This window comes from Rhizopus delemar, genomic scaffold (genome assembly GCF_000149305.1).
Source record: "Rhizopus delemar RA 99-880 supercont3.6 genomic scaffold, whole genome shotgun sequence".
In the NCBI taxonomy this organism is placed as follows: domain Eukaryota; kingdom Fungi; phylum Mucoromycota; class Mucoromycetes; order Mucorales; family Rhizopodaceae; genus Rhizopus; species Rhizopus delemar.
In genome coordinates, this window is record NW_027137832.1 from 2,744,300 (window position 1) to 2,757,665 (window position 13,366).

General features: G+C 34.3%; 6 protein-coding genes across 6 annotated transcripts; 2 read left to right on the forward strand and 4 right to left on the reverse strand.

The window, feature by feature from the left end:
- Nucleotides 1-840: 840 nt before the first annotated feature.
- Nucleotides 841-2,053, reverse strand: RO3G_09059 (uncharacterized protein; the record flags this gene model as incomplete). Its single annotated transcript, XM_067663644.1, has 2 exons — nt 841-1,740; nt 1,790-2,053. 2 exons carry the CDS (start codon nt 2,051-2,053, stop codon nt 841-843), a joined length of 1,164 nt encoding a protein of 387 aa, XP_067519745.1.
- A 561-nt stretch (nt 2,054-2,614) lies between these two features.
- RO3G_09060 (uncharacterized protein) lies at nt 2,615-3,543 on the reverse strand (the record flags this gene model as incomplete). The annotated part of the gene is made up of 5 exons (XM_067663645.1): nt 2,615-2,849; nt 2,898-2,995; nt 3,167-3,272; nt 3,326-3,457; nt 3,512-3,543. 5 exons carry the CDS (start codon nt 3,541-3,543, stop codon nt 2,615-2,617), a joined length of 603 nt encoding a protein of 200 aa, XP_067519746.1.
- Nucleotides 3,544-4,985: 1,442 nt separating this feature from the next.
- On the forward strand, nt 4,986-7,681 carry RO3G_09061 (uncharacterized protein; the record flags this gene model as incomplete). Its single annotated transcript, XM_067663646.1, has 8 exons — nt 4,986-5,191; nt 5,239-5,474; nt 5,536-5,887; nt 5,937-6,233; nt 6,282-6,426; nt 6,475-6,846; nt 6,933-7,192; nt 7,240-7,681. 8 exons carry the CDS (start codon nt 4,986-4,988, stop codon nt 7,679-7,681), a joined length of 2,310 nt encoding a protein of 769 aa, XP_067519747.1.
- Nucleotides 7,682-9,444: 1,763 nt separating this feature from the next.
- Nucleotides 9,445-9,576, reverse strand: RO3G_09062 (uncharacterized protein; the record flags this gene model as incomplete). The annotated part of the gene is made up of 1 exon (XM_067663647.1): nt 9,445-9,576. The coding sequence occupies one exon, from the start codon at nt 9,574-9,576 to the stop codon at nt 9,445-9,447; it is 132 nt and encodes a 43-aa protein (XP_067519748.1).
- A 1,143-nt stretch (nt 9,577-10,719) lies between these two features.
- RO3G_09063 (uncharacterized protein) lies at nt 10,720-11,094 on the reverse strand (the record flags this gene model as incomplete). Its single annotated transcript, XM_067663648.1, has 2 exons — nt 10,720-10,754; nt 10,872-11,094. 2 exons carry the CDS (start codon nt 11,092-11,094, stop codon nt 10,720-10,722), a joined length of 258 nt encoding a protein of 85 aa, XP_067519749.1.
- Nucleotides 11,095-12,647: 1,553 nt separating this feature from the next.
- RO3G_09064 (uncharacterized protein) lies at nt 12,648-12,983 on the forward strand (the record flags this gene model as incomplete). The annotated part of the gene is made up of 1 exon (XM_067663649.1): nt 12,648-12,983. The coding sequence occupies one exon, from the start codon at nt 12,648-12,650 to the stop codon at nt 12,981-12,983; it is 336 nt and encodes a 111-aa protein (XP_067519750.1).
- Nucleotides 12,984-13,366: the final 383 nt, after the last annotated feature.

Consider the following 13,366-nt stretch of genomic DNA (forward strand, 5'->3'; position numbering starts at 1 on the left):
CGCTGTTTGTGATCATTTATTTTATACCATTAGTTTATAAGGTACGCACCATTATTGTTCTTTTTATCTAGTTTGTGCTGGACAATTATGGTTAAAAAAATAAAGAGACACAAGAGACAATAAAAAATATGCAAAACACAAAGAAGATTTATTTTAGAGGAAATATTCTAACATTATCTGTTCAACCAACTCTGAGCGCTTCTTTACAGTTAGCAACTACATGTATTTGTAAAGTTTCAAAAGAAATCATAAAGTGCTTTTATGCAAGGTTTTTGTTATAGATAATACAAATGTGTATTTGTTTTGTCAGTCTGCTTTCACTGTTACTACACAAATGACCCATCTTGAAGTCCGCTTGTGTCTTGATGGCTGATTCGATAAAGGAACATTACCTAGCCTTATTAGTTTCATTATCCTTCTTACTACAAAAAGAAAACATGATTCATATTTTTTTTTCTATTGCGCAGCTTTTTTCAATGAAAGCATACCATTATCATCTGATGGACGCTACTATTTCAGTAAGGTGCGTATTTGCGTAGTTAATTTTTTGACAATTACAAGATGTGATGAGACACATTACCGTAGTAGATTTATTCTTTAAAAATAAAGTGGATCATGTAAATCATCGCCCTCTTAGACTAAAGTCGACATAATGGTCAAATATGTCAAGGCACTGACGTTTCATATTCATTTTTCTCATTGTTTTTACTAAAGAATCATTGCATCAATAAGACTTATAAAAAGGTAAATGACAATGTTTATTGTTGTATGCGCATTTTTTATATACAAATTAAATAATAATAACAATGATTTTTCTTTCTAAATGTGTAAGGTTATGTTTTATAAGTCCGCCAATAAAGCAGCACCCATTTCTCTAAAATTAAAGTTGATATCTGATTCTTTTGGTTTGATAAACAATGGATTCTTTGAAAATGAGAGTCGAATGCCACCTTTGACGGAGTTGGAAAGTGCATGACCCTGAAGCTGAGTCATGGCCTGTGTGGCATAGAGCACATCTTCGAATTCGACAAAGCACATGGGGCCTTGCTGCGGGGATTTGATACGAAACGACATGCGCTTGTATCCTTCACATTTCGAAAAGAGTGAACGTAATTCTTCTTGGTTTGTGCTGGAGGGCAGATTGCCTACGTACAGGGTGTTACACGGAGGGTTTTGATCTACTACTGCTGCTAAACGAGACAAGGATGTGGTGGCTGTGGGTTGAAATGAATTCTTGCGACTCATGGAGACATCATCTGGTAATTTGTTTTCAAGGATGGGGTCGACATTGGACATGGGTAACGATTTTGACAAGTAATGAAATGAATCCGGTTCAGGGTCCATCATAAAGGCTGATTTTGAAAAGAGGTGAAATGGTTGTTGTTGAAAAGGTGATTGAGGAGGAGGAGGGGGAGAGATGATTGTGTTTCGGCCAGCATCAATGGATTGTGAACGACTGGTGCTGAATAAAGGATGTTCTCGAAAGAAGGAATCGTGAATGGGTGAAAATGGTTCATATTGAATTCCGACTAATTTAGGATTCTTTTGGCTTGCATTTCGAGTACCAATTGTCATTGGTGCAATGGTGGCGGAGGAATTTGTACCTTTTTTGATGTGCAAGTTCTTTTTAGCCATCTCAGCTTTTAAGACCGAACTCTTTTCTAAATCAACTTTTCGACCATTTAATATATCAACTGCCTCTATTGCTTCAGAACGAGTAGCAAATCTAGCAAATCCAATCTATTCTTATTGTTAATAAGAAAAATAGTTAAACAATAAAACTATTTACCATTTGTTTTTTATTATTTTCATTGGTTTCTTCATCTTGTTTACAATGCCATTTTAATGAAGCTCCTTCGAACCCTTTAGAAAAAAGAAACATATTTTGGAATTCTCTTTCTTGCATATCATCAGGAAACCCCACAACAAATATAGTCGTAACATCCTCGGGTACAGGAGAAGTACCAGAAAATGGGCTCTGAGCAGCAGATAATGGAGGGGAAGAAGGATCCATGATTTCCTCTCTTAATATACCTTGGCTATAAGTAACCATGAATTTTTTTTTTAATAGAAAAAGAAAGAAAAATAGAAAAAAAAATCCCTCTTTTTTTATTTGATTAGAGAAATTGGCGGTAATTTATTTTAAAAAGCGGTCTTTTTTCTCATCTTTTGTATTTTGGATAAACTCTTTTATAACATAACGAATCAAATTAGTTGTAAAAAAAAAGAACATTTAGAGTGTTGCTTTTCTTTAAATAACTTTGTAATACTAGCATTTTCTCTCTCTCTTTTTTTTTTTTTTTTTTGTATTGTCACTAAAGTAATATTCTGTACAACCTTATTATACAATTCCGGCCCATCGAGATGCTTATTTTCCTGTCTATTACATAAGACCTTTTACTATTTCATAATAGGAAAATGAATTACGTGCTGGATGGAAAATGGATGTTTTTTTTTTATTCTTTTATAATAAACAAGTGACAGTTTAAAACAATGATAAATAATAGGACAAACACAAAAGGCAGATCTGTTGTAAATTTATGTAATCGAAATTATTTCCTTTTTAGGAAATGTCATGACTACATGCTACCTATTGCATCTTTGGTATCATCTTTCAGATAGCAAATCCATACTGTGATACTTTTTTGCTTGCTATTCTACATGCAAATTCTGTAGCAGCTCTTACATTATAACCATGACAAAGATAGAAAATGACACCTGCTATAAACGTGTCTCCAGCTCCAATGGTATCTACTACTCTTTGTACGTAAGGTGCTGGTGAAGAATGAATATTTTGATGGTGTAAACTGGTTGCACCATTTGCTCCCCAAGTACAGAATAAAACGGCTCTGAAAGATGATGTGTTATTGAAGTTATATCGATAATAAAAAGCTTACTCTGGTTGGCATTTCGCTTGAAAATCTCTTAAAAATCTTGTTGGCTCTTCATATCCTCTTTTTTCTGCATACAACTTTGAAAAAAATACAACATCGCCCTATATTAATTATAATAAGAAACAATACCTAATACAATTTACTTATATTACTCTGTTCAAAAGTGTATCAATATGAGGCCTATCTGGTTTCTCTAGTTCTACAGATATTCTCAGTTGAGATCTCCATCCTTCTTGTCTTGCTTTATTATCAAGCCAATCGATTTGTTTTACTGCCTCTTCAACATTTCTTCCTTCAAAATGAACCCAAGAAAGCGGAGCGTCTTTAAAAAATGTTTCTATTTTTCCAATAAACTCATCCTTCTTGATATCTTGTATACTATAATAGCTATTTTAATAAACTTTTTCTCTGCGAAACCTTTCTTATTTTACGTATTGCATGAGATAATGGTTCGTGAACCTGTTTTGCTAGACTGAATGATATAACTTGAAGGTGTGGGTTCTTTACGAAACAGACAAGTTGAGGTTTTTATTCCTTTTGATTCCAGTTCTTCTAATAAAGCACTACAAACGATAAAAGTCAGTTTATTTACAAAGTGTTTTATTGCATTATTATACTTTGAAGTGTTTTGAGGTCCTAATGCAGACATGACAAAGGGGTTTATGTTTGGAAATTGACAAAGGACCTCAGCTGTATTCAAACAGTTGCCACCTTTTCTTTCTTGTGTATCAGTAGTTCTAAGCTTTGTATCTTCCTCTGGAAAATGATCCACAGTTAAGATAGTATCAACATAAACCTGCCCAACCAAAAGTACATTATAAGTCATCACAAGAAAAAAAAAAAGAAAGGAGTTTTAAAACAGAATAAACAGAGTGGGATTGAGTGCAAATGTCTCTTAAACTCCTTTTTTTTTTTTTTTTTTTTCTTTTAACTCAAAATGACTTCTTCAGTAGTTGCTTTTGAGCTATTTACTTTGCCAACGCAGGTAGATATCAGCGGTCCTTTTTGGACAAAATTAAAGGAGAATGACTTTTTTGTTTTACAACAAGCAAAAACACAAAAAAGCGGCTTAATGAGAAGTGTATTGGGTACCTTACAAAATGTGTATGTTTTCAATTGTAAAAAAAAAAAAAAAAGTCGAAGATAATCAACGTTTTGGAATAGATTGGATACAAAGCAATCACCATATCGTATTTTATTTAAACGAATGAATAACACCAACTTACAACTGGCCGTGGCCGAAACAGAAAAGAAGGCAGATATTGCTTGGGAATGGATTAATAGTAAAATTAATATAAAATAACGACAGTACAACTGTGTCTCATAAATATATTTAGTCCATATTTCACCTTTACTTGATAGTCTAGACAGCGAAGAAAGAGAACCCTTTGTGGTTACTAAAATTAACTCAATTGTTACACGCAGAGGTATATATATATAGATACACATATGTATATAAAAGACCTTGAATACTTAATAAAAACAGACTCTGGTACGGATGAAATATCAACAGATGAAAAAGTGAGAAAGGCATCAAGAAGTTTTCGACAAACGTTTGATGTCTCTCCTTCAGAAAGACTTGTCAACTGTAAGGATAAACAACATAGCTATGTATCATGTATTAATTGTATACCTGTCTCTATAGATTATTCTTGTGCGTATCATACAAATCGTTTTACAAGCCAAGGTTGGCTTTATATTAGTGAAAACTACCTAGCCTTCTATTCCTTCTTACTCGGTTATGAAACAAAGGTGTTGATTGAACTGAAGAATATAGAGGACATTAAAAAGGAAAGATCCAAGCGTGGTGTATTTCCAGATGCGATCAAGGCCATCCTCAAAGATAAGACAGAGCATTTTTTTTCAAATTTATTTAAAAGAGATGAAGTCTATGACACGTTAGTTCAACTGACTGGGTTAGCCATGCAGCGTGTACTCAAAGCAGCCAATAACACTCATAAGGAAGAGAAAACAGAAGAGATTATCAGTAAATTTATGCAGCCGCTGAAAACAGATCTTGCAGCTCAGAAAAGGGACGAGCGATTCAGGGCACTCTTTCGATTACCGATCAGTGAGCATTTGATGACAACGATGGACGCGACTGTAGGCGAAGGCGTCATGGGCAAACTAAACTTATCTGAAGCCTATCTTACCTTTACTGACCAAGCCAATGTGGATATGGTCATGCCACTGTACACCATACGTCGAGTAGAAAAAGTGATGGATCAAAGACCAGACTTGTATTCCATCAAGATTGTCAATTGGCACCATGCCCAGACGATCTTTCATTTGAACGGGTAAAATATGACAATGCATAATTACTATAAGCTTATATGATGAATAGAGGCAAAAAGGATTGCGAACAGTTTTCATCTACTTTGACAATACACTTGAAAAACCAAATTAAGCACATGAAGATGATGAAACAATTTCTCAAGACATGTCCATCTGAATCAGTGATTAAAGATCAAGATTTGAATTTAGTGCCTGGTGGATTAGGGCTTACATTTGGCTTCCCTGGTGATCCCAAGAAATTGAAGGAAAAAAGCAAAATGAAATTATGGAAAGAATACTTTCAAAGTAAGTTTCCCGAGTACGTAGTTTATAGAGTCAAATAGGTCTTACTTTTTTGTATTATAAGGAAATGGTAGAAACTTGACATTATCAAAAACACCTCATTTTTCAAAGTTGATTCGAATCGGCTTACCCAACAAGCTACGAGGAGAAATGTGGGAAGTTTGCTCAGGTGCAATTTATGAACGATTTATGAACCAAGGACTTTACGATCGAATCTTGGAAGAAAATAAAGACAAGACGTCATTTAGTTTGGAAGAAATCGAAAAGGACCTGAATCGATCCTTGCCAGAGTACAAAGCGTATCAGCAACCAGAGGGCATTGATCGACTCCGAAGAGTGTTGGTTGCTTATTCTTGGAAGGATCCTGAGTTGGGTTATTGTCAAGCTATGAACATTGTCACATCAGCCATCTTAATGTAAGTCCCTAGGTCAGAAAGATAGTACGTCAAATTAAACGATATATAGTTATATGAGTGAAGAACAAGCCTTCTTTACATTGGGTACTTTATGTGATGATCTATTACCTGGTTATTACAGCACCTCAATGTATGGAGCGTTACTAGATCAAATTATATTTGAGCATCTACTGGAAAAGACAATGCCTAAACTACATCAGCATTTCAAGCAAGCGGATATTCAACTTTCGGTTGCTTGTTTACCTTGGTTCCTAAGTCTTTACATCAATTCAATGCCACTTTTATTTGCTTTCAGAGTGTTGGATTGCTTCTTTATGGAAGGTCCCAAGGTGTTGTTTCAAATTGGGTAAATAGATAGAATACATAATTTATCTAGTTGTTAATTTTTTTATAGGTTGGCTGTATTAAAGATCAATGGCGATGGCTTATTAGAAGCAAGTGATGACGGTGCATTTATGAATATACTCAAACAATACTTTAGTCATCTTGACACACCTTTATATCCCAACTCTGATAACCCAAAAGCAAAGAACTTGACTGTAAGTCCAAATTCATATAATGTATATATTTACTGAATTCACTTGTAGAAATTCAATGAACTATTATTGGTTGCTTATAGAGAGTTTAGCAGTGTGACTGACGAAGTTGTACGGGAACTAAGACAAACACATCAACTCAAGGTAGTTGCAGGCATTGAATCCTTCACAAAGAGATCGGCGATACGTAACATTGCCAACACAGCTAAATTAGACAAAGAAGAATTAGGGGTGATTTATGACAAGTTTCAAAATGTGTTGTATTATCATGAACATACACAGATGAACCTGGCATCTTTTGAAATATTTATTGGATCACTGGCATCGTGGGCTAAAATGAACGCAGAAGATCAGCAACCAGAGATGCAGAGACAACTTAAAGTAGCTAAAAATTTTATTCAGCAGCTGTTTGATCAATTTGATGTAAAAAAGAAACAAAACATTGACCTTCAGGTACAAAATGGTAACTGTATGGGTTTTTATGCAAAGGCTCATTTGTTTATCAATAGGATGTAGTGATTGGTATTGGAGCTATTTGTAAAGGAGATTTGAATAGTCAACTGGAATTATTTTTTAAGTTACACGACGTAGATCAAGATGGTTATCTTGATAAAGATGAAATAGTACAACTATCCGAGACATTGCTGTGGATCTTTAGACGTACAAATGATGAAGAACATTTAAATTCAGTATCTACCTTTTTACAAAATGCTTTTGAGTATTCGGAAACCAAAGAGGACAACAACTATTTATCTTTAGCCTCCCTAAGGTATACTTGTCTATCTGCATGTTTATATATTAATAGTATGATTTTAGAATGATTGTCTTGGCGGATGAAACACTGGAAAACTTTTTTGATCATGGTTTCTCACAATCTTTCCAATTAACAGAGAAGCCGATTGAACAACAAAAGAGTCTTGGTAGAGAAATATTTGATAATTTATTAGCGACAGGAGCTAAATTAGCAGCAACCACTCGACCTCAATTAAGAACCAAATCTACGGATACTTCAAGCATTACAACTACTAGTATTACGCCACCGATAAACCATAGTCCAGTAACAGAAGGAGAAGAGCCAATCATCAAGAAGGAAGAAGAAGAAGAAGAAAAAGAAGAAAAAGAAGAAAAAGAAAGCGACGAAGTAAAGCATGTTATTGGAGAAGATAGTTCGGACGATGAAGATGATGAACTTAGTCCAGATGTACTTGAAGAAGTAGATAGACTATTAAAGGAATACAGCGATGAAGATGATGAATAAACAATAAAAAGATGATAATTCTCCATAAATATATGTGTATAGCGCATAGTACGATATATCAATGGTGCGTACTATGGTTTAAAAGAAAAAAGAAGCATATGAATTGTATGGTTTGCGCTACAATACAATCAGATGAGCCTTTCATTTTATCAGTCTCATTCTTATTATTTCGCGTGTTGATAATTCTTCGTTTATGAGTGCCTTCATTGATTTCCTTCTTTGACGCGTATTTCAAAGGCTAGTTTATGTGATACCATGACTTATCAATGCTATGTCTTATCAGTAGAAGAGAAAAATGATCAGAATTTAAAGAGCGGGATCATATATTTGGAAATCGCAAGTACTAACTTTTTTTTTACTAGCAGTAAGACATGATGAAAATATGAACATTACAATGGAAGATGATCCTAGGGTTTACTTTATACCCAGTGTTTCTTTCATCACTACTACTAACTTTTGTATACTTGAAATCAACAATGATGAAATGTTTATTACTTGAAAACTCAGTATGATATCAAAGCTTTCTTTGTGTATACATAGGACCGCAACATTTTTCAGACACATTTAATTTTAGTTTATTTCATAATGAAATAAAGGTGTACTTTGCAAAATAATATATTGAATCTCAAAGAGGACCGTCTTGTTTTTGAAAGAAAAAAATACATTTCAAGACAGAAAAAACAGATGTATATAAATAGCAGAATTCTGCCTAAAAAGAAGTTCTGGTGTCAAAAAATAGATTTTTGGCACAGATGGCATCTTTACCTTTTGATTTCTTGGATCAGATTCAAAATGGTAATATGCTTTCTGGGCTGAATCAGCCAATCTATAAACAGCTTTGGCACATGTTTAGAATTAGGAGAACAATTTGAATTGTTTTTTTAATTGTAAAAAGAAAGTATCAAATTTTCCTAAAGCACCTTTTGTTTAATTGCGCTACTTGCCATCTTTTGCAAATCGCTGATAGCATTAATTTGAGTCACAGATTTCACTACCTGTGTTTTGGATTTCCGCTTACTACCAGAAAAAAAAAAAAAAAAAAAAAAAAAGTGGAAATCTTTCTTTCCTTAGTTCTTTCTTATTCTTTTTTTTTTTTTTTTAGAAAATAATATATATTGAATGCATTTGTAACAATTTGTAAATATAAATGAACTTGCAAAGAACAGATTCAAACTCGTCTCAGAAAAAGAAGTCTGAAATAACAATAATACAACGCAGTCAATTGTTACAACAAGCAACATCCAAGTTTGGTTTAAAAAGATCTTTTACTACGAAGGTTCCCAATAATAAAGCATCACCACAGCCAAGAGTATCAACTTCAACTTCATTGTCTCGAGTATCAGAAAATAGTAGGTTTGTTTATTAAATTTAATTCATTATACTAAACTAGCTGCTAAGCACATCATGGTATACCAAAGCTTACAACATCAACACAACTGAATAATAAAAAAAAGCTACATCCTCAGCAATCTCGGTATTATAGAGCCTTTTTGTCTCATGTAGCAGTAGAATTAAAGAGAAGGATTATATTATCTAAACGTATAAAGAATGATATTGAATACAACAATGTATTTGATGGTAAAGAAGCTGTGGTAAAGTGCATTTGTGAACACACCTATATAGAGAGTAAAGGCTAATATGAATGTGAAATATAGGACAAGCTAAAAGAAATTCTTTGTACAACAGATCGTTTTCTTGCATTACGAGTGGGTCGTACTTTGGAAGCGCAAAGGTTCTTCCACGATGTAAATTACGAAAATAGATTAGTGGACAATATTATTGAAATATATCAATTCAATAATGATCTCATATTTCACGGTTATCACCACACTGATAGCAGCAGCAGTAGTAGCAGTAGTATTAGCGGCAGTGTTGCTTCTATGCCCACCCATCATGTTAATAGCGATGATGAATATGAAGAAGAAGAAAATGATACACATCAAACCATGTTATTATTACCGCATGGTGTCTATACAGAATTGACCTGCTGTTATTCTCCTACATGCAATTATTTATTTCCGTGTTACAGTTACACATGTCCAAACAAAGAAAGATTGGTAAAGTAGAAATAACCACAATGTGTATTTATGTGTTGAATATTCTATATAGAGAAATAGACCACAAAGCGTAGATACAAGGGAGAAAAGAATTACAGCTTATACACATGAAATAGAAAAGCATCAACCACTCTGGTCAAATTACATTGATGATTATGTATTATTTTCTATTTCTGCCTTGGAAAGGAAAAGGCAAGAGACTATATTTGAATTAATTTATACTGAAGAAAGCTTCTTGAAAGATTTGAAATATGTCATTGACGTAAGTTATCATTATATTATTAAAGAAAGTATTGACTGTTTAACTTAGATGTGGATTGAACCATTAAAAACAAATGACATTATCCCAATAAAACGAAGAGATGTATTCATAAACCAAGTTTTTTCAAATATAAAGGAAATTTACGATATCAGTACACGACTCACATTGGCATTAAAGGAAAGACAGCAGCAACATCCAATTGTTTTACAAATCAGCGATATTATGGAGCAATTCACTGCAGAATTTGAACCTTTTGTTTATTATGGTGCAAGACAGCATCAAGCTAAGCATACATACGAGTTAGAAAAGTACAAAAATCCACGGTTTGCTCTTTTTGCGGAACAGACAGAAAGACACAAAGCATCACGCAAATTAGAATTGAACGGGTACTTGACAAAACCAACTACACGACTTGGAAGATATACGCTCTTGTTGGACAAAATTTATGATAGAACAGAGCAAGGTCACCCAGATAAACAACATATACCCAAAATCATTGCTTCTATCAAACAGTACTTACAAAAAGTCAATAATGAGGCCGGAAGAGCAAAGAACAAATTTGATTTGCAGCAGATCCATGCGAATCTTACATTTAAAAATAAGCGAGACAAAATGGACTTGAGGCTGTTGGATGAAGGTCGATGTATTATTAAACAAGGTACATTAAGAAGGACGTCTGGCCTTGATTCAACTGAATATCAAGTGATCTTGTTTGATCATTATTTGGTGACTGCAAAAGTCAAGGTGATTAACGCTATAGAACATTATAATATAAGGAATAGGGTATAAATGGTTAAAGATGTCATCCTTATTGTTATGTCTAATACAAAATTGTAGCCTATTCCTATTGAATTGCTTGGCGTCTCTTTACCTTCATCCGATAAGAGCAGCGTACAACGATCTTCTAGTACACTGTTATCCACGGCAGCAGAGAAATTGAGTACACATAGAAGTAATACGAATTCACCGTCCATCTCGCGATATTCAAGAGGCAGTACAAGTAGCACAGAGAGCTTGCTAAGCAGTAACAGTGTCAAATTAGGATCACCCATTACTTTTTTCCATGAAGGAAGAATGGCAGAAGATGCCTTCATGCTCTATGCGCCATCAGAGCATAACCGAAGGATATGGCATGATACAATCCGAAAACAAAAGGAAGCTAAGCTAAAAGGGCAGCATGTATTTCAGGTCGTTAAAGCAGTCAAGGATTATGAATTCTTTGCTGATATGAGCATTCATCATATGGTTGTTTTTGGTAAGTTTACACATAAACATAAAAGGACAGTTGTAAATAACAATAAAAAGATGATGGGCAATACTACATGTTAGCAACTGAGTCTGGATTATACATTGGGCAAAGAAAGAATGCGTCCAATGTGGTACCCAGAAAGATATTACCACTCGAAAAAGTGTACCAGGTGCATGTCCTAGAGGAATACAGTCTACTATTAGTCTTAGCGGATCATATTCTCTGGCAGTATCCATTAGATATCGTTGTCAATGGTCGACCGGATGGATCACTTCAGCATTTTGGAAGAAAAGTGCAGGGCAATGTCTCCTTCTTTCATGTCGGCACATGTCTTAATCGCATCTTGATCTGCGTCCCCAAACCGCCTTCCGTCAATGGTACAGAGATTGAGATTTATGAGCCCTCGATGCCCAAAACAGAGATGAAAAAGAAGTCTTTGCTGAGCAAATTTTCTATCCGCCCATCCCTGTCATTTACCAACACGCAAGTCAATCCACTCAAGCCGATTTACAGTCCGTGTGATGTGTGGGCGATTGATACAACCAAATCCATGATCTTGCTGACAACACCGCTTGGCATGATTGCAGTTGACATGAATACAAAGAAACCCGATCGTAAATATGAATGCACATACAATAAGCTCATGTTAATCCATTTCATATAGGATTACTGGATCCATCAGATAAGCATCTAGAGTTCATAACTAAAAATGAGACTTCTAATGCACAAATGACAATGAGCCCCATTATTAAGCGTATTTCTGTATTCCAAGTACCTAATGGCAACTATTTGATATGTTATGATCGATATGCGTTTTATATTGACAGAAAAGGAAGAAGAGCAGAAAAAAATTTCAAGATTGAGTGGGAAGGCAATCCGACAGCATTTGCATATCATCATCCTTATATCATTGCATTTGAACACCAATTTATTGAAATAAGAAGTATCATTGACGTAAGCCACACACTCTCTCTCTCTCTCTTTTAATAACAATGATGTGTATAGGGACAATTAAAACAAGTGATATTAGGCAAGAATATATCCTGTATTCAAAGTGGACATAAACATAAGGTACCTTTAATCATTGGAACAATGGTAGATCCATTAGACCCAACTTATCAAACAATATTCGAACTTTGTCTAATAGCAAACTAATAAATTATTGTGTAAATATTATTCTGTGCGTGGAATTTTCATGTATGACAACATAAAAAGGGGGGAATGGAGGCGATCACTCTTATACAATAACAATGCAGGGCGCTAAAATACCAATTTTAGTATAAAAAATCTTTGGCGTGCCAAGAATAATGCACACTTCACGTCATTTCAAAGTGTTGTATAAAAAACAATTTATATTCCGACTCCTTTCTTTCCTTCTTTCTTTTACCTTCATATTTTATGTCTGTTGCAGTATTCAATCCGGTATTAAATGAACCAGAAACAAGTCCAACCAAAAGAAAGGATAGTGGATTTGCAATGGATGAAAAAGTGATTTCAACACGGATCCTACCACAAGACAATACAAAAAGAAAGACCTATGCAGATGATACAGAAGAGGAAGAAGTTCGTGTAACGATTGGTACAAAAGTAGCTGAAGGACACCCCAATTATCAATTGATGTATGATATGTTGACTGGTATACGTATTGCAGTCGGACGTGTATCAGCAAAGATACAAAGACCCTTAACCGAAGAAGATTTTACAGCAGCCCATAAACTAGCCTTTGACGAGTAAATAATATATAAAAAAAAAAAAGACAATCAGCTGTAATTGTTAAACCCACCTAACGCACATTCCCATGGATAGAACGGGCAATGAATTAACGCCAGGTGTGAAATATGATTTTAAATTTAAAGATTATTCACCTTGGGTATTCAGGCACCTAAGAGAAAAATTTCATATTGACGCAGCAGATTACTTGATGTCCTTGACTAATAAATACATTTTAAGTGAAATCGTCTCACCTGGCAAAAGTGGTAGCTTCTTTTATTATTCAAGAGACTATCGATTTATTATTAAAACAATACATCATTCTGAACATAAATTTATGAGGAAAATTTTAAAGCAGTACCATGAGGTATTATCTATTTACCTCCTTTATATTATAATGCTTATCC